Source organism: Typopeltis vanoorti, chromosome 20 (assembly GCF_054136105.1).
Source record: "Typopeltis vanoorti isolate ZY-2024b chromosome 20, IOZ_Tvanoo_1.0, whole genome shotgun sequence".
Classification (NCBI taxonomy): Eukaryota; Metazoa; Arthropoda; class Arachnida; order Uropygi; family Thelyphonidae; genus Typopeltis; species Typopeltis vanoorti.
In genome coordinates, this window is record NC_143568.1 from 35,398,059 (window position 1) to 35,417,596 (window position 19,538).

At 34.8% G+C, this 19,538-nt stretch overlaps 1 protein-coding gene across 3 annotated transcripts in view; it reads left to right on the plus strand.

Annotated features, from left to right (window-relative positions):
* The window catches only part of Rab23 (RAS oncogene family member Rab23), a 163,013-nt gene that overhangs the window by 87,623 nt on the left and 55,852 nt on the right, over positions 1-19,538 (plus strand). For all 3 annotated transcript variants that reach the window (XM_090410805.1, XM_090410803.1, XM_090410802.1), the window contains exon 4: positions 129-250. In XM_090410805.1, the coding sequence (XP_090266931.1) occupies positions 129-250 (122 nt within the window). The remainder of the gene's footprint in view (positions 1-128; positions 251-19,538) is intronic.

A 19,538-nucleotide genomic window follows, 5' to 3' on the forward strand; every position in this document is an offset into this window, starting at 1 on the left:
ATTTTATTATAGCAATTAAAATGTATAATCAAAAAATAAACTTCTGCACATTTCAACATATAAGCATATGCTGAAATGTCAGAAAAAAAAGTTTATCAATTTTTTTTTTTTTCATTTTTATATTACAGGTTGTAGTAGTGGGAAATGGAGCTGTTGGGAAATCAAGTATGATACAAAGATACTGTAAGGGAATCTTCACACATGAATATAAAAAAACAATTGGAGTTGATTTCCTGGAGAGGCAGATTGAGTGAGTATTTTCTCATATTAAATTCATCAGAACAGCTTTAGTAATAGTAAAAATTAATTACTGTAAAAATAAATTTTTTATGTGATTACCATTCAGAAAGTCGTAAACATGTAGTACATTATTTTTATCTGTTTAGTTATTTATTGTACATAATCTGGAAACTGCTCTACAAGTTTGGAACTTTTTAAAGCCACTTCAGGCTTTCAATAAGCAGGATGTTTATCTTGAACTGAGCAGTGAATTTATTTCCCACCTAAAGACATTCACGCACATCTACATCCTGTTAGTTGGGAGGTGTGTTTGGGGGGGGGGGTACATTAACCATTCTTTATTAACTAGGCCAGCAGTTAAATTATAGTAGATTACATGATGCTGGGAAAACTACTGGTGGAACTGTATTCTGTTGAGCATTTTTGGAAAATGATAGCTTTATCTTGAATTTCAAAATGCTTAGCATGTGATTGATATTCAGCTTGTCAGATGTCATGCAGTCAAGTTCTAATTAATACAGGACATCTATAAAATCTGTCTGCAGTTTCAATATATATGCCACAGACAAACACATCTGTAGATAAGCAGGAATTCGTAGTAAAATTCTCAAAATTTTATTGATGAGTGTACTTCATAAGTGACTTGGAGTACAGTCAGCTGGTATTAATTTCTTTTCATGTGCCCCACAGACATAGGTCCTCCTAATTCCTTCCTATAGGAGTATGTCAATGACATGGTGTATCAGTCGATAGTTACCAGAAAATTATTTGTTGATAACTGCAAACAAGCATATCTAGTGAGTAATAGGTTTTTCATATTGACAACTTACACAGCCATTCATTAAATTACATATAACATTACTTTTGGTCTGTCTTACATGTAGTCCCAAAGAGTAAACATATCTGAAAAACCATCATCATTGAATCACATAATGATTATGAAATGGCAGAACAGAATTAGGAATTAATTAATATTTGTAGAATTTTCAGCTAGGTTTCCCAGCCATTGTCAGTCCAGCTGAAAAAGATAAACACAATAAGAACTTAAATTGCAAGTGTATGACCATATGCTATCAACTGCAGGAGGATAACTCCATCTACAACTATTAGAATTCCAAGAAATAAATTTAAATAATTACAATTTTATGAAACATATGAGGAGTATTAATTAAGAAATACCTCAACAGTTTTTGTTGATTTCGGACAATGAATGTGGACTTCACAACTTTCTTTATATAATCTTAAAATGACCACAGATCAGCCTTTCAGTGAATCTATTTAGTATTAGTAAATTTCATCATCATCAAATTCCTGCCCTGTACCCTCAAGGGGTGTACAGGATATGATAGTACTACATAAAATTTACATCATTACTAACTTCCTATCTACAGTTTTCCTCCAAATCAGTCTGTTACTTGTCAAGACTCCAACATTATCAGATCTTATATTTCTATCTTCTAAGGCAGTGCTTCCCAAACTTCTGGATATCAGGACTCCCTTTGGGAAAACTAAAATATTTAACGCCCCCCCCCCCAAAAAAAAATCGTAATATAGACATATATTAATATTCAATACAAAACATACACAGTGAATATTGCAAAAATCAAATGCAAATATTACATTTTTAGCATCTTACATACACATTTGACAATCTCATATTTTTATATAGATAGATATATTGTTATTGTACATTTGCAGTACAAGCACATGAAAAGTAAAACAATTAGTAATAAAAAATAATTAAAAACATAAAAGAAGTTTAACAATTTAATATGATGGATGTGTTTCAATACTTCTACACAAAAAGTCAATATCAGGTGAAATATTTGAAACTGCAATTCTTAGATTTCTGCTTTGAAATGAAACATATGAATAAGCATATATTTACTAATATTCATTAAGTGCCGAAATACGCAGGAAGCAAAATTTGTGAACCGGCATCAATGTGATTTTTTTTCCATTAAAATATAAAAAAAAACAAAAAAGAAATAATAAAAATTAAATGTTTCTTTTAAGATAAAAAAAATCTACTTAGTCTTAAAACATTTTCAATTTGTTTTCATTATTTCCCAGCCCCCCCTCAACAAAACCTACGGTCCCCCAAGGGGGCTGCGGCCCACAGTTTGGTAAGCGCTTTTCTAAGGCACCTTTTACCATATTAATCCACCTATATCTTGGTCTTCCTCTGGGTCGTTTTCCTGCCAACCTGGCAGAGAACACTCGTTTTGCTAATCTTTCCTCGCATATTTTGTTTAAGTGACCATACCACCTGAGATTAGCTCTGCTAACGCATTCCTGGATGCTGACAATGTCAAGTTCTTTCCTAATATCCTCGTTTTTAATATGATATTGCCATTGATGCCATCTGTTCACGCCTATAATCTTTCTCAGGCCTCTCACATCTGTGGTCTCTAGTCTTTGGTGAAGTGTTTTACTTCTGACCCAGCTCTCAGATCCATAAGTTAAAACTGGTTTGAACACTGTCTTGTATACAGCTAATTTAGTGTTCTGACTAATTTCTCTCTTATTCCATATGAATTTATTCAATTCACTTCCCACCATACCAGCTTTGCTGATTCTGTTGTCTATTTCTATATTTAATTTACCATCTTCAGTAAAAATCGTGCCTAAATAGCTGAAATGTTTTTCTTGTTCCACAGGTTCTCCATTCACAACACAGTTGACATTTTCAAAGATTCTGCCTATTTTCATTGTCTTTGTCTTTTTATTGCTGACCTTCGTACCATATCTATTACAACAGCTATTCAATTTAGTCAGAGAATCTTGCGGACTTGTAGCGGATTTATTTAGAAGTATAACATCATCCGCATAAAGCAAAGAGCTGACATTAACATCTCCAATTCTGATATCATGTTTAATACCACTTTCCTTCATAATGTGATCCATATAGATAATGAATAACAGAGGGGATAATGTACATCCTTGTCTCACACCAGATTTAACATTAAACCATCTTCCTGTACTTCCTTCAATTCTAACTGCTGACTTACAACTCAAATAAAGACTATGTATTGCTTGATATAATGCCCCATTGACACCATATAACTGCAGCGTATTGAATAGCTTCTCTCTTGGCACTTTGTCATATGCCTTTTCCAGATCAACAAAACTTAAATACGGATCTTTGTTATATTCCCATGATTTTTCAACTATTTGTCGTAAAGTGAAGATCTGATCATGACAGCCTCTATTTGGCCTGAATCCAGCTTGTTTTTCTCCAAGCTTTTCTTCCACAATTCTTCTCAACTGTTTCTCAAGTATACTTGAATAAATCTTACCAGAAACACTCAGTGGGGAAATACCTCTGTAATTCTCACATTCAGTTTTATTTCCCTTTTTATATACGGGTACTATGAGGGCTCTAATCCAATCATCGGAGATTCGTCCCTCTGTCCAGGCCTTCTGAACTATGCAGTGCAGCCAATGTAAGATTTTTATACCACCATACTTCAGCATTTCTGGTCGAATATCATCTACTACTGCTGCCTTTCCACATTTCAAGCCTTTGATGGCTTCAAGTATGGATATGTATTCCTCCTGACTGCATGCATGGCGAGTGTTTTTTACCACTGTGCTATCACTGCTTGTTTCATTTAGCAATTTTTCAAAGTAATTACTCCATACTTCATGGATATCTTTTTCTTCCGTTTTCATGTCACCTTTATTATCTCTAACTCCTTTTACAGCACTATTTCCTCCATTTCTACAACAACCTCCAGAATATTTTGCCACCTTCTTCATATTTATTTTCTATGTTCTTGCCAAAATCCTCCCATGACTTTTGTTTAGCAAGTTTTACAGAGTGTTTAGCTTTCTTACATTGGTTTCTGTATTCTCTAAGAGCATAAGCTGACTTATTAGCCAGAAACTTTTGATATACTTTCCTCTTTAACTTCCTGTGTGTGTCCACCATGGAGTTCTGATTTTTCTATCCTTGCACACAACCTCACGACATGCCTCTCTGGTTGAATCAATCAGGGTTTTCTTCAAGGCTTGCCACCGAATCTCTAAGGTTTGGTTCCTGTTCTCAAACTCTTTCATTTTTTCTTCAATAATCTTTGTGTATTATAGTCTACAGTTCACATCTGAGAGTGGCTCAACTTTTATTCGCTTTAAAACTTTCTTACATGTCATTCTTTTCAATATGAAATTCAATTTTATCCTGCTCAAGACTAAATAGCGATCACTTCCAATTTCAAATCCTCTGTACACTCTGGTGTCCTGCACCAGGGAGAAAACATCACTATCAACAATAACATAGTCAATGAGACTTTGTTATTGTCTTCATTTTGACCATTCTTATTCCTTTCCTCTTCTCTCCATGTGAATTTCTGCACATTTTTAATTTGGAACATGGTGTTAGGAATAATCAGTCCATGTCCTGAGTAGAAATCCAATAGGTATTTGCCATTATTATTAACTTTTCTCCAAATTTTCCCAAAATATTTTTGTATGTCTGACAATCATTTCCTACTCTGCTATTTAGATCCCCAACAAGGACCAACTTTTCCATTTTGATTTTGTCTGTTGCTTTCTCTAAAGCATCAAAAAATTCCTCCACTTCTACCTTAGTAGAATCTTCTGTGGGACCATAGGCACAAATAAGTCTCATTGTCCAGTTCCCCTTTCTGATATTTGCCCACATCACTCTACTTGAGACTGCTTGCTATTCAAGAAGATTAGCCTCATATTTAGTGTTGAATACTATGGTTACTCCTTTTCCTTGATTGTCATTGCCTGAATATAACATTTTATTTATTGCTCAGGAAGATCTCACCAGTTTTTTGTATTTTTAGTTTCAGTCACCCGTATTATGTCTATCTGATACTTATCTAATTCCTCAACTAGCTCCCTTTCTTTGCCATTCAGGTTTCTTATGTTGATAGTATCGATCTTTAACTCTGGTGGTATTGAGTTGGGGTGTGTTTTCAGATTTGTTCCAGTAGCTGACTTTTCGCTGTTCGCCCTGGTAAAAATAACGGGGACCTTGTTTAACCGGGTGACACCCTAGTATGAAATTTTGTCATGTTGTACAATCATTTGTATTTTGGTTGAAGCCAATAAGAATACAATTTTGTCAGCTAAATCCCAAATTGCCAGCCCATCCTTGTTTGTTCAGTATCCGGTCAGATACCCAACAGGGTGCATCACGAGACGGTGAGGATTGGACATTAGGTCAAAAGCCCTGGTAGGTTCTCCACATTCTTTTAAAGGCTATGTGGAGGTCTCCTCTCATTTATACAGCTTTGACCATTAAGCACCCCATTCTATATTCAATATTTCTTCTCTTTGCTGATTTACTTATTTTACTCATTTTTACTTAACTTTAACTTAACAGTTGTAACTCCATGTTGTAATCTCGTTGCTTGAAATAGTATATCACCTTTAATCCTTTCAGTCTATCAATTTAATTCCCCCTCTCAATGTCATGACTATGCTACTTCACGTGTACGTATTTTAGAACTTAGGAATTGCTTCTAGCTGGAGCCAGTTCCTTTGTCTAAATAGCTGGCTTTTTCTCATACTGATCTCTGAAAATTTATTTGTATTTACGACTGCGCCATCAGAGATCGTGTAGAGGAATTGTATATCTTTCCAATACATGTAAGAAAAGCGCCCAGCACAACACAGAATTATCTCTAAGTCAAGCAATCATCAAACTTACTATTCGTGGCTACTTTTACTCTTAAGGTCACACAGGTTCTGTCTTTTTATGAGAAATGTATTGGTCAGGCAGAATCAGGCAAGTTATTTGACAAACAAAACAATTTATTCATGCTAAATCAAGATACATATAGAGGGTAACACTACACATACTAAATTAATCCAACTCAAATTCTCTCAATAAAATGACATGGAAATAATATAAAATTCACGGGTCTGGTTCTCCACTTGATTATTTAAACATTTCTCTCTTAAGCTTAATGACTAATGCAATAAATATGCTTACATATAATTCAGACATGGAAACAGACTTGTATACACTTTACATTAATTTAGCTCAGACTATAAATATTGTTAAGCTTAACTAAAAGTTTCACATACAATTCCCTCTTCAATATATAACATCTAATTCCTCATAACTGTGCAGACTACTTCACAATTTTAACAAAACGACTTTCCGTCCTTACCACTGTTCTTTATGCTAACAAATTATAAAATCAGCACTCTTTGCCATTAATTTCACATCTAGGAAAGTCCTATACAAAAGTCTTACTTGTTACTTTGTCATCCAGTTCATTACACAAGATCCTAGAAATCGTTGACGCCTTCATCTACTTTCCGGTAGAATTCATACCCCGGCACGTTTTATGACATCGATGATACTTCACATGCAGAGATTGTCAAGGAACTTAGAGGTGGGAACTCTGGAGCAGACCGTCAATGCTAATACGAACTTCCTATCATCGTCGGGCTTCAGCTGCCGGGACATGGATCCCCATCCTTGGAACGGCAGGTCACATTGAAACCCCTCACAACGAGAGCAGGAACAGAAAGCCTAGCATCGAAAAGCCTCTTTTCCTTCGATTCTTTTCTTGGATTTTTCTTGAAGGAGTCTTCTCAGCCACCTAGCGGTCGCTGAGTTAAGTCGGGAAACCCGTACTTCGGTGACCTTCACGAGTTGCTATAGCCTCAGGTCTTACATTTTTAATCCCGTCTGAGTTATTTCTTTGTCTGTACAATTTTCTTATCACAATTTATTCTAGCATTTTTTAGGTTTATTACAGCAAAATGAATCAGATTACAAGTATATTAAATTGATTTCATTTCCCAAGTAAAACAGTATAGAAGAGATTTTATTCTAAATTCTTTCTATACAAGATTTTACACTATGAATTCTTTTAACAGTCGAGTCCGATACGCCCACAATTGCACTTGCATGTTTTATGACTTGAGAAAGGGGAACAGTGTTCAAACCAGTTTTAACTTATGGATCTGAGAGCTGGGTCAGAAGTAAAACACTTGACCAAAGACTAGAGACCGCAGATAATGAGAGTCCTGAGAAAGATTAGGGGGCGTGAACAGATGGCATCAATGGCAATATCATATTAAAAACAAGGATATTAGGAAAGAACTTGACATTGTCAGCATCCAGGAATGCATTAGCAGAGCTAATCTCAGGTGGTATGGTCATTTAAACAGAATGGGAGAGGAAAGATTAGCAAAACAAGTGTTCTCTGCCAAGTTGGCAGGAAAACAACCCAGAGGAAGACCAAGATATAAGTGGATTGATACAGTAAAAGGTGCCTTAGACGATAGACTTGACAAGTCTATCGTCTAAGTCTATCGTCTTGACATAGACTTGATAAGTCTTGACAAGTAACAGACTGATTTGGAGGAAAATTGTAGCTAGGAAGTTAGTAATGATGTAAATTTTTCATGTAGTACTATCATATCCTGTACACCCCTTGAGCATACATAGCAGGAATTTGATGATGAAAGAGGAACAAGGAGACTGCCTTCTAACGATTCGTTTTCACAAAATGTCAGCACATTATTCAATATTCTTTTGCAAGAACTACTGAAAGGTTTAACACCAGAACTTGTCGACTGTAGTGGATCCATCATACAAATTAATAGTAAAAAAAAATGAATGCAAAAAAGTGACAAAAATCAAGCTACTACTAGTACAGTGACGGACAAGAAAGCACGTGATTTCGTGTGTTGGCGACCAATTCGTACATCCATCATTTTTTTCTCCCCTTCAGTATAAATTGACTATTCTTAGCAAGTCACCAAGTGAAGCTCTTGCAAGTGTAGACATACTGTACATAATCATTTCTTTTTTTTGGAGTGGGGGTTATAGACCTATTCAATCTGCAGATATTTCAGAGAATTTATTCTCATTTAAAAATTGTTCGCAAGATTGTTATATACTTAAATCACTTGGCGAACATGCTCATGCATTTTAGTGTAAAATAGTAGCAAAAGTTTAGCTACTTCAACAATGCCGCTTACCTAAACTAGAATAAAATGTTATATCTTATATGCTATATATTCGAACTCTTACATAATTTTTTTTTCTGGCATGAATTATCTATTAGTTATAATGTAATCAATTTACAGATTTTTGCCCTTTTGTATGCTCCCATCTTATGTGCAATGATTTCTTCTTTGTACTATGAGGGTAGTCTGAAAAGTTCTTAGCCTAACAATGAAAAAACAAATTTATAATTTCAAAATTATTTTTATTTTTCAGCATAATCTCCCTTAAGACTAATACATTTTTTTTAGCTATGCTCCAGCACTATTATCCCATCCCTGTTGTGGCTCTCAGTAAGATCTGCAAAATATGCCTTGACAGCTGCAATCACCTCTTGATTCCAAGAAAAACACTCACCAGAGAGGAAGAGATTGAAGTCAGAGGGAGCCAAATCTGAGGAATAGGGTGGACGTTCCAACAATTCATACTGCCAGGTGCATTGTACTGATGAAAGATGATTTTTTTTTCATCTGCAAACCAGGTCTTTCTCACAAATTTTTTCATCTAGTCTGAATAAAAGATCGGAATAATATTCCCCAGTTATTGTTTAACCTTTTGAAGATGATTAATAAACAAAATGCTTTTAGCATCCCAAAACACCAATGCCATGACCTTTCCTGCTGATGGAACTGATTTTGTCTTCTTTGGCGCTGAACAACCTGCTTCTGTCCACTCTTTTAGCTGCTGTTTGGATTCTGATGTGTAATGGTGAATCCGAGTCTCATCCATAGTAATAAATCGATGCACAAAATTGGTTTTATTCTTGTTAAAATGCTCCAAGCACTTTTCAGAGATTTTCATGCGAGTGTGTGTTTGATCTGTTGTGAGCAAGCACAGCACCCATCTTGCACAAAGCTTTTTCATTTGCAATTCTTCATCCAAAATATATCCTACATGTTCTTTTGAAATGCCTATAGTCTCAGCAATATCACGCACTTTGACTTGCCTGTCATTCATTACCATATCATGCACTTGATCAATGATTTCTGGTGGTGTTACTTTTTGGACGTCCTTCACATGGATCATCTTCAAGGCTGGTACAGCCACGTTCAAACTCGACAGTCAATTTCTTAAATAAATTAATTAATCCATTTTGAAAATGAAGGAGAAGAGTGTCCATAAACTCTTATGAACTTCAAATGAATTTCTTTTGGCTTCTTTTACAAAGAATTTTATAACTGCATGATACTCAATTTTATCCATTTCAAGGGATACAGACAACACTTTTGCTTTAGACAGCTGTATAAAACAAACTACTGGATAGAATGACTTGCAATTTCACATGAATGCGTATGACAGATGTACCAACTTAGAAAAAAAAAATCTTGCCGATAGTGTTGTCATCTATGGTCGAGGCCAAGAACTTTTCAGACCACCCTCGTACAAGAAAAAAAAAACAGATAATTTTCTTTGTCATTGGATCAATTTACAATGTTCTTTGTGTTTTGAAAATAAAGTGCAAATGATTATTTACTTACTATTTTTGCCGACAGAACATCTGGTATAATTATTTTTTTCTCCTATACGAGAAAAAGAAACAGGGCAATAATATTATTGAATCTGTTGAACTTGATTATAGCAAAAATTTTTATTACAGGACTTTGCTGTTTTGTAATAAAAATATTATTATTGCTACTTTGGAAATTTCTAATCTGTGGCACACACTGCTATGAAAATTTAATAGACAAAGTTTCACTTTCAGCAAACTGTATTCTTATTTACTAAAAAACAATCTTATAATAGGCATATTTCAAAAACAGTGGCATTAGGTAGGATTGTGGTACACAGAATGTTTCCAAAATTAAGAAATAAAACATCTCAGAGAAGGATTTAGCCTACTATTCAGAATTGTTTCAAATATAATTAAGGCATCATATATATAGATATTGATTCTCCCACACAAGAAATTTGGAACCCATATCAAATCAATGCTGTGTGTGTTATATTTTATTTACTTTTGATGAAAAAATTTACTTTTCAATTTTGGCATGTTTTCTTGATTGATATTTCATGAAAAACAATTTAAATGTTATGAGATAACATGAGCATCTTCTGTTGAAGATTACTCTGTAGGTATTTGGAAAATTGCATGTTTTAATAGGACCCGTTTTTCTTTTTTCCCATTATAATAAAAATTTTATAACAGTAACAGTTAATCTTATTTTATTCATTCTTCTTGAGTGAATGAGAATAATAGAATATTACATTAATGTTATGTAACTATTGTTGTTATCACTATGCTGTTATTATAGAATACAGTTTAGATATTACATGAAAAATTTGTTACATATATCAAAAAACCCGTTATTCCACATTTAGTAAAATATTACTGTTATTACTACTACTACTAATAATAATAATAATAATGCTATTTCTATGTTCTATATTCTGAAAGTAGCCACATTTCTTGTTTTTTCTTTCAAGTAATAAGACTTGAAGTCTGATGTGTTCTAGGACAAACAGTGGAAACTCTTCCAAGTGTTACTTTTGTATTTGCTAGTTGTGGAAAACTGAGGATTTCGTAGTCATCCAGAAAACTTTGCTGTGTAAGAACTGTGACCACAAGATTTCTGAAACAATAGAAAAATTATCCCAGTTTCATTCTTTTCTAGAAATTAGGGCTCTTCGTCATGCAAAAAAAACAAATTTTCCTACGAACATCCATTTCCCAGCTAAGAGAGATGCAATGTATTCCTCTTAAGCAGATACGAGAAGAGGGCAACAGTTTTCTTCAGTTAGAAAACCTGGGTTTGAAATCTATGTAGTAATATGAGAACCTTCATCAGGGCTTTTCAACTGAAAATAAGTTAGTCTCATATTGAGCTGATGGTTTTTCCCTACCAAGAGGTCACGTTTTTCAGCAAACAGGCAAAGCACTGGAAAATAAGCATGGAGTACTTGCCTCATAGTTGCTTTCTGCCATAATTCCAATCAAAACAAAATCACAGTCTTAGTCTACTCAATTATTTTTCTGATTGAGACAACTAAGCTTAGGTAGCCAAATGGATAGGGTCGTTGCTTTTTTTACTGAGTGGCTGAGGGTTAAAATCTTCAATACTGGCACGAATGCTTATGAAGATATTTAGGTGGGTAGATGAATTTGGTTCTGTAAATAGCATAGTGCAAGGCCATCACCCAGCTTATTGGAGGCTTGAAAAAAAAAAAAAAAAAAACCGTTTAGTCTTATCTCTGAAGTTAATTACTTATATCATTAACGTGTTATAGATTTCCAAACTTTGGTGATTGTGGGCATACAAAAAAGAAAAGTGTTTTCACTTAGAGGGTATGTGTCCTGATGATCCTTCCTATTTTTATTTTATTCCCTCAGAAAAAGGTACGATTAGCCATTTCGAGAGGAACAATATATTATTCTGTGTTATAAAAACAACTTGAACAAATAACCATTACACTCAGCTATCCCTCTATCAATACTTGTAATACCGAAAAGGACTGTCTTGATGGCCCTGAAAAGGAATATTTTTGTTTTTCATACCATTCAAAATTTATATATCTTAAACAGTGTGGAACAACCTAAAATGAGGATGAATGCACAAAACAGTTTTACATTTTAGACACCAGATTATTGTCTCATTTCTCCTTAATTTTTTTTTAAGCAGACATGACATTTGCATGCATTTTTTTTTGTGGGTGGTTAAGTTTCTGAGAAATAGATTTAGCAGCGTTCATCTACAGAAGTCTCAAAAGATTGTCTGCTGCTTGCTGAAGAAGGACCATAAACTTGTAGCATTGCTTTGGCAATTTCTCCTCTGTAATCTAGATATGTTATGGTGGACATATCTTTTCTTGTCCAGGAGGAAACTGTTCCAAACAATAAAGTCCAACATATGTCCAAAAACACTTTTTTTTGTAATATTTTTTATGCTGTTTCCTCATTACAGAGTAAAATTATAGCTACTGATCGCACCTGTAGACTCCTCCCATGGCGTTAGTATATGCACACACAGCAGTGGGTTTTTTTTTCTTGAAACCATGCTTCTCCACAGATTCCATTGATGGATTGTGCAGGGAAGATAGCAGAAAAACATCTTTTGTCTTTCCAACGTAGTGCGAAGACTTTCCATCGCTGCTAAGCTTGGATTTCAACCTGCGACAGTTTACATCATGCGATCTTGCCTTTTAGCATTTAGGTACAATAACAATCTGTACAATGCTGTAAATGCAAATCAGCGAGTTCAGGATATATGTAGTAGTTATCCATTGTAACCTTTACCCAACAAGGGATCTAGTAATTCCATCACTACAGCATTGACAAGAGAAGATCTGAATGTTTATTGTTCAAGTACAGTCTGCTTTTCTCTGTAATCCCAAACTTATCTAATTTGCACTTTGCTAAGCTTTTGTAGTTTTTCAGATGTTTTACTGTTTTTACAACCTCATCCCTCAGTATATCTGTTTCTCCATCTGTGCTTGGCGGTGATATTTCTCTCATTTCATCAGTTAACTTCTAGACCTCAACATCTCCCTGTTTCTTATATAACTCTGAGCAATATCTTTTCTCTCTTTCTCCCCCCCCCCCCTGCTATTTCTCTGTGTTCATCAAGATATGACCACTTTCATTATTTATTGCTCGGTTTTGGATTAAATTTCTTGTTGATATTTCTGATTATCTTATATACTTCTCTTGTTCTGTATTTACCAAAGTATTTATTGATATCCTTGCACTGTTCCTCTGGCCATTTCTAGTTCTCTCTCTTAACCACCTTCTTCACTTCATTGCATTTTGCTGTATACTGTTCTGCCATTTCCACAGAGATCTCTCTCTCCTAATCTTTAACGCTCTTTTCTCTTGAATTAACTTTAATGTCTCCTGTCGGATCTGCTTCTTATTTTGCTTTTCTGTCCCTCTGTTTATTCCACTGCTTTCTTGATGGCAGACACCACTTTTTTTTGTTTCTCTCCTCCAGTTCCGATTTGTAATGAATTTCATTGTCCTTGAACACTTTCTTATACTTTCTCTCTAATTTCCTCACTCAGTGTCTTTGCTTGTTGCTTGAGTTTCAACTTGATATTGGCAATCACTAAGCTATAATCTCATTTCATGTCTGCTCGTTGAAATGTTTAACACTGCTGAACTGATGTGGCCCATCTCTTGTTTATGAGTATCATGTTTAGCAGTTTTTCATTCTTTCATCTGGTGGCAGCCATATTCTCTTCCTGCAGTCTTTTTGCTGGAAATGTGTGTTACAAATTACCATGTCATGCTTTATGGCAAATTCAAGGATTCTTTCTCCTCTTCCGTTGCTTTCTCCATATCCATATTTGCCTATTATTCATTCCCATCCTTCACTGTCCTTTCCAATCTTCACATTCCAATCTCTCCGTTAGTATATCTTTCTTTTGTACTGATTTAAAGGTTATTTTCAAGTTACTATGGAATAACTATTTCTTCAGCACTTTCTGAAGCGGGTGAATCGACCTGAATTGCCGTGCTGTTAAATGGTCTTGCTGAAAATCTCACCATTGTTATTCTGCCATTTACTCGTTTGTATTGTAATAATGCTTCTCTTCCTCTTTTACTTAGAAGAACTCCAACTCCTGCCTAATGTTTTTAACTATTGCCAGATGATTCATCCACCTCTTATCTCCATTGACTCTGTCTAGCACATCTCCACTAATCCAAAGATGCCACACTGATATTGCTTCATCTCTTTGCAAAATAAGTCTAGCTTTCCTGGAGCCCATAAAGTACAGACATTCCATGTTCCTACTGATGGCTTGTCTCTTGCTGGTTTTAATTTTATTGCACTTCTTTCAGTAGCTAACTTGTCCCAACCCTGATCACTCAGTTGGATACATGGACCTTGTTTATCCATGCAACCTCTGAGCCTGCATATTATACTTTTCCTTTGCACTTCCATAACAAAGGTTACTTCTTGCCCCTTATGGTGGCAGAAGGCTGTACTACAACCGGTTCATGCATGCTATTCAAATTCCCCGAACTTTTGTGTAGCATTTCATATATATAAATTTTATAACATTAGTGTGTATATGATGCAAAGAGATGAAGCAATATCAGTGTGGCATCTTTGGATTAGTGGAGATGTGCTAGACAGAGTCAATGGAGATAAGAGATGGATGAATCATCTGGCAATAGTTTAAAACATTAGGCAGGAGTTGGATTTCTTCTAAGTAAAAGAGGAAGAGAAGCATTATTACGATACAAACGAGTAAATGGCAGAATAACAATGGTGAGATTTTCAGCAAGACCATTTAACAGCACGGCAATCATCCGTGTGGTTAGCCTAGTGGCTTTGCGCTTCGCAACCATATGCCTGGGGAAGGAGTGTCCTAGGTTCGATTCCCTTCTACGACGTGAGACGCTTAAGGATCTTCCTCAGCCATAGCCAAGTTAGCTGGTCTTGGGCATGGGAAGCAGGGTTTTTTCCGCCAGTTTATCTGGGGTTTTTCATCCCGCAAGCAGGCAAACCGGCCCCGTGAACCCACAGGTTACAGTCATAAATACTTATGGCAAGGAAGGCAACGGGAAACCACCTTGCTCATAATCATCTCTCCCTAGAATGGTAGCATATAGCTACCCTCCCACGGCCATATGGCAGATGGGAACCAGAAGAAGTGTGTATATGTTTGTGTTTTTTAATGTAGACTGCTGACAAATGTCATGAGGATTAGTTTGCTATGTGCATTTGAAATATGCTTTTACTTCTTTTTTTTTTTTAACTACTTAAGCATACGTTATAAATGTTGCTATTTAAAGACTGAATGCAAGTTATAACTACTATGTGTTTGGAGAGTGTAGAACTTTAGGAGCAAAAGCCTTCTCTCACCTTAGCCTTCAACAACATGAAATCACATTCCTCTCCCCCAACTTTTCATTGTAAATGACTAGGACTCACCCATGAACTCTGACAAAACCAGGTTACTTCTAATTTTGTCTGCTAGGTAGAACTGCACTTTGCAGTTCTATATCATTTAGAGAAAAAATTAATTCAAATTGTTTTCTTATGAAGTTAATCTAATATTATTATTTCATAAGAAAGAAGAAAATGATAATCTTTTTAAATCTTTGTAATATTAATATTGCAGTGTGACATGTCAGTCTGTTTGCCAAGTGGATTATACACCTGCTCTCCAGCCAACAGGCTGTGAGTTTGAATCTTGCTATGGGCAAGAATGTTTTGTGAATGCTTAGGCAAGTGGTGAATTTTATTGCCTAGTGTGAGCTCACCACTTCATGTGTTATTAGAGTGACTTGAAAAAGTTCAGTATTTGGTTTCTAGAGCAGAGTTTTTTGATTATGTAAAAAATACTTTTGCCCACCCATGGGTACTGATGTACTACAGGTTTACAACCTCTTGTGGATGAAGTCACTTAAAGGATACAGTTATTCTTGGTTGCTCATAAATGATTTTCATCCTATGGGTTATGATCAACTTGTGGTATCTAGATATGCATTTAGAAAATAATTCTTCTAACTGCTTATCGACTAGACAAGTCATTCTGCTAGGTTTTGAAAAAAGTACATTTCATATGGAATACAAAATAATACATAATCATGTGATTTTAGCAAATTTTTGTCGCTAGATTTGCTGTTTTTCAGAGTTCGGCAACTTTTGAAGAGTATGTTGTATCTCATTAAGTGGAATTATAGTGATCTTTGAAGACTTTAATATGTTATGAAAGCAAAATTTAGCAACTTATTGAGGTGAATCATAGTGAGCAATTTGAAAAAAAATAGCTGGACATGAAAGCTTACATGAAAACTTGCTTGCTTATTGAATGATTAAGGCAGAACAAAGTGTGTGTTCTGCCTTAATCATTCAATTGTTTTAACATTTTATTAAAAAGTTGAGTTTTATTGCACTTCTTTTATTGCGCAAGTTTTAAATAATTAAAAATTTAATTATTTAAAAAATATTTAAATATTAAATTTGAAAACTATATATTTAAAAGGTTAAATGTAGTTAAAATATATATTACATATTTAAATATATTTAAAAAATAATTTTCATGAGCAAAATTGTATAGTCCTGAAAATTCCAAGTACTTGGAAAAAAAAGTCTCGAGTCTTGGGAGCAGAAAAATATCTGAGACGCAATAGCCCTGATCAGAGCCGGCGGAAGCGGGCATGCGGGCGCCGCTATGAAGGGGGGCACGGGTCATAAGTTCATTTTTAAGAAACAAAATTTTTATCCTAAAAACAAAAAATTCTTAGAATGATCAATATTAAAATAAATAAGGCCAGATACACCGAATAAAAATTTTTTTAAAAATTGTATATTGCCAGCTGTTTACAATTTTGCAGCGAGAGCAGGCTAAATGCTTGCCTCCAGAAACTAAAGTGAAACGGTGAACGGTTTTTATGCGCAGAAACGAATTTTCGTACAAAACATTTGTTGCTACATAACCAGTCATATGGTACTGTAAAAACTCGATTGTAGCTTAAATATTCCAAAGCACATTACATTCGATTGTTTACTTAGGTTAAGTCCCATGTGAATATTGTAAAAATAAACTTTGTTTGTCTCTGTATAGTTTGTTTTAGATGTTATTGTAAATAACACTGGAAGTTAACTGTATATACTGCTTTAATAAGAATGTTAGAGTGTTAAAAACAAAGGCAATGTTTATATCACCGAAGCTGCAAGTAATAGATCTACATGGCGGCATTAGAAAGATTGTTATTAAAATTTGTTTGTATGAGAAAGGCTTGCAGGCTCTAAGTGTAAACATCTGCTAAGTCAGTCAGAAAGGTTCAAACAACTTTCCAATGGCCGGCAACTTACAATTAAAAGAAAGCGGAGGAGAACAAAAGGCGTGCTGAACTTGAAACTTTAAGATGAAAGAATCATACTGATTCTTTGGAGGTTGCCAAACTTCATGCAAGGTCTCAGAGGAGGTATAATAAAAAGGAACTGAAGCAAACAGAAGGGACTGCAGAAGTAGAGGGGGCCTGGTTCCAGAGACGTCCACAGAGATATAGGAGAGGCTGCCCGGTTCCAGACGCTGTCAAAGAGGAGGCAGCTCGGTTCCAGACATTGCTAAAGCTGCCCGGTCCCAGACGCTGCCGAAGAGAGACAGAGCTGCTCGGTTCCAGACATCGTCAGAGAGCATCCCAGATCCAGATGTTGGTTGAGAGAGGAGTTTTTCGCTTCCAGAAAGGAGCTTCTCGGTTCAAGACGTCGCTAGAGAGAAACGACTTCTAGGCCACGGACAGGGCTTTCAAATTGCCGAAAGGAAGTCCCAAACGCCATGGAAGAGAAAAGTTTCCAGTCCAGAGGGATCTGATTGACAGTTGACAACAGTTTCATTTTTCTTGGAGGCGGCAATCTCGTAAGTTTTTCTTTTTGCCGTGGGAGAATAACATTTTTCTGGAACTGTATGAGTCCTGCTACATTCCCAATTGATATAGCTGAAGCCAAAATTCCAGATGAAGATCTGAGATGAAAGAATTGCCATAGAACTTTTAGTGAAAGACTTTTGACTAATCGTGAGATACAGAGCCTTTGTAAGTTCAAAACTTTTATATAATTCCTCTTATAGTTGTATTAGAAAGACGTTTAAGATATATGTTTAATGTTTAATAAGGTTAAGAAGTGTCCTTAAGAGAATCAATTGGCATGTTAAAAGTTGATATCAAATTTGTAAAGATAACTTAACAGAGAGATTTAGGTAACCTCTTTGCGAATAAGCTTGGAGTTTAATAAGTAAAATTTGTAAACTGAGAGTAGATAACGTTTTGTGTTAAAGAAAGTATTTTAAAAGTTGAAGAAAAAAGGTTCTAAATTTTGCTAGAGTTTTTATAGAAGGATAGAGAAAGCAATCTTCCTAATGTTTAAATTCATGTACATTTCATAGTAATGTAAATAAATGTTATTTGACTTTCTTGTAAACATAGCGCGTAATAATATAAACGAGAGATTCTGAGAGAGAGAGAGAGAAAGCGCGCACATCTACATTAGAATAACGGAGAATAAAGTATAAAGTAAAGCAAAAAGACATCACAAGTATACAAAGTTAAAATAATAATAAAATTTTACAATGTCACAGTAATGACAGGATAGCTACAGTAGATTTATAACAGTACGCATCTCAATAGGCTACTGACAGTAGCGCGGTGTGGACTATTGTTTCGTCTCTGTGTCGTGTTGTGTAATAATTTCTTGTGGATATAAAATAGAAATGGAATCAAAAATTAAAAAAGGTTATATGGTGCACAAAATCATAAGCGTCATGCTGCGAAAGAAGCAGATATTAAGAAACAAACTGCTCTTAATAAATTTGTTAAAATATTAAAATATTCTGATGCAGATTGTAACCAACTCGATACATCAGAAATCAGAGTTGACGAACTGTGCACATCATCCAGTTTGAATGAAAGTACTATTACAACTGTTGAACAAGATGCAGGATTTAAGTGAAAAACAGGAGAAGATTTTGTTGTAGTTGATCGCGAAACTAACACATTGTTAGTCTCCGTAAATTTAGAAGATCCAGGTGCAGGAGGAAATATTGATGAAAAATTACAAGTTGTTTTAATTGAAATGGGGCCTGTTCAAAAGAAAAATATAATATATCCCAGATATACATATGGTCGTAAATTTGGCGACACGTATTATAATAGAAAAATGGAAAACGGGGAGCTCGTGCCAAGAACATGGCTCATTTTTTCCAAAACTTTAAATTCTGTTTTTTGCAAACTTGTCGCACCTACTGAATCAAGTAGTCTTGTAGAAGGTTATAACAATTGGAGAACGAGTACAACTTTGCATAGACATGAGACTAGTTTAGCTCATATGAAAAATTTCTTAAAATGGAAGAATCTTGATAAAAATTAAAAAATCAAAACTACTATTGATTGCCAGACTCAAAGCATGTATGAAATGGAAAAGAAACATTGGATGAGTGTTTTAGAACGCTTAATTGAAATTATAAAATTCCTTGGTAGCCAAAATTTAGCTTTTCGTGGATCATCTGATAAAATATATGAAAGGAATAACGGCAATTTTTTAAAATTAGTCGAACTGTTTGCAAAGTTTGATCCCATTATGGAAAATCATGTTGAAAGGGCCCTACAAGGAAACAATAGAGTACACTATTTGAATAAAGACAGTCAAAATGAAATATTGGAAATTTTAAGTAATGTAATCAGGGATACAATTTTATTATCAATTCGAAAATCTAAATATTATTCCATAATTTTAGACTGCACACTTGATGCAAGTAAAACAGAACAAATGACCATTATTATGCGCTTTGTTTCCTGTGACAATGGAATTGTTAAGATCGGGGAAAACTTTTTAGGTTTTGCAGA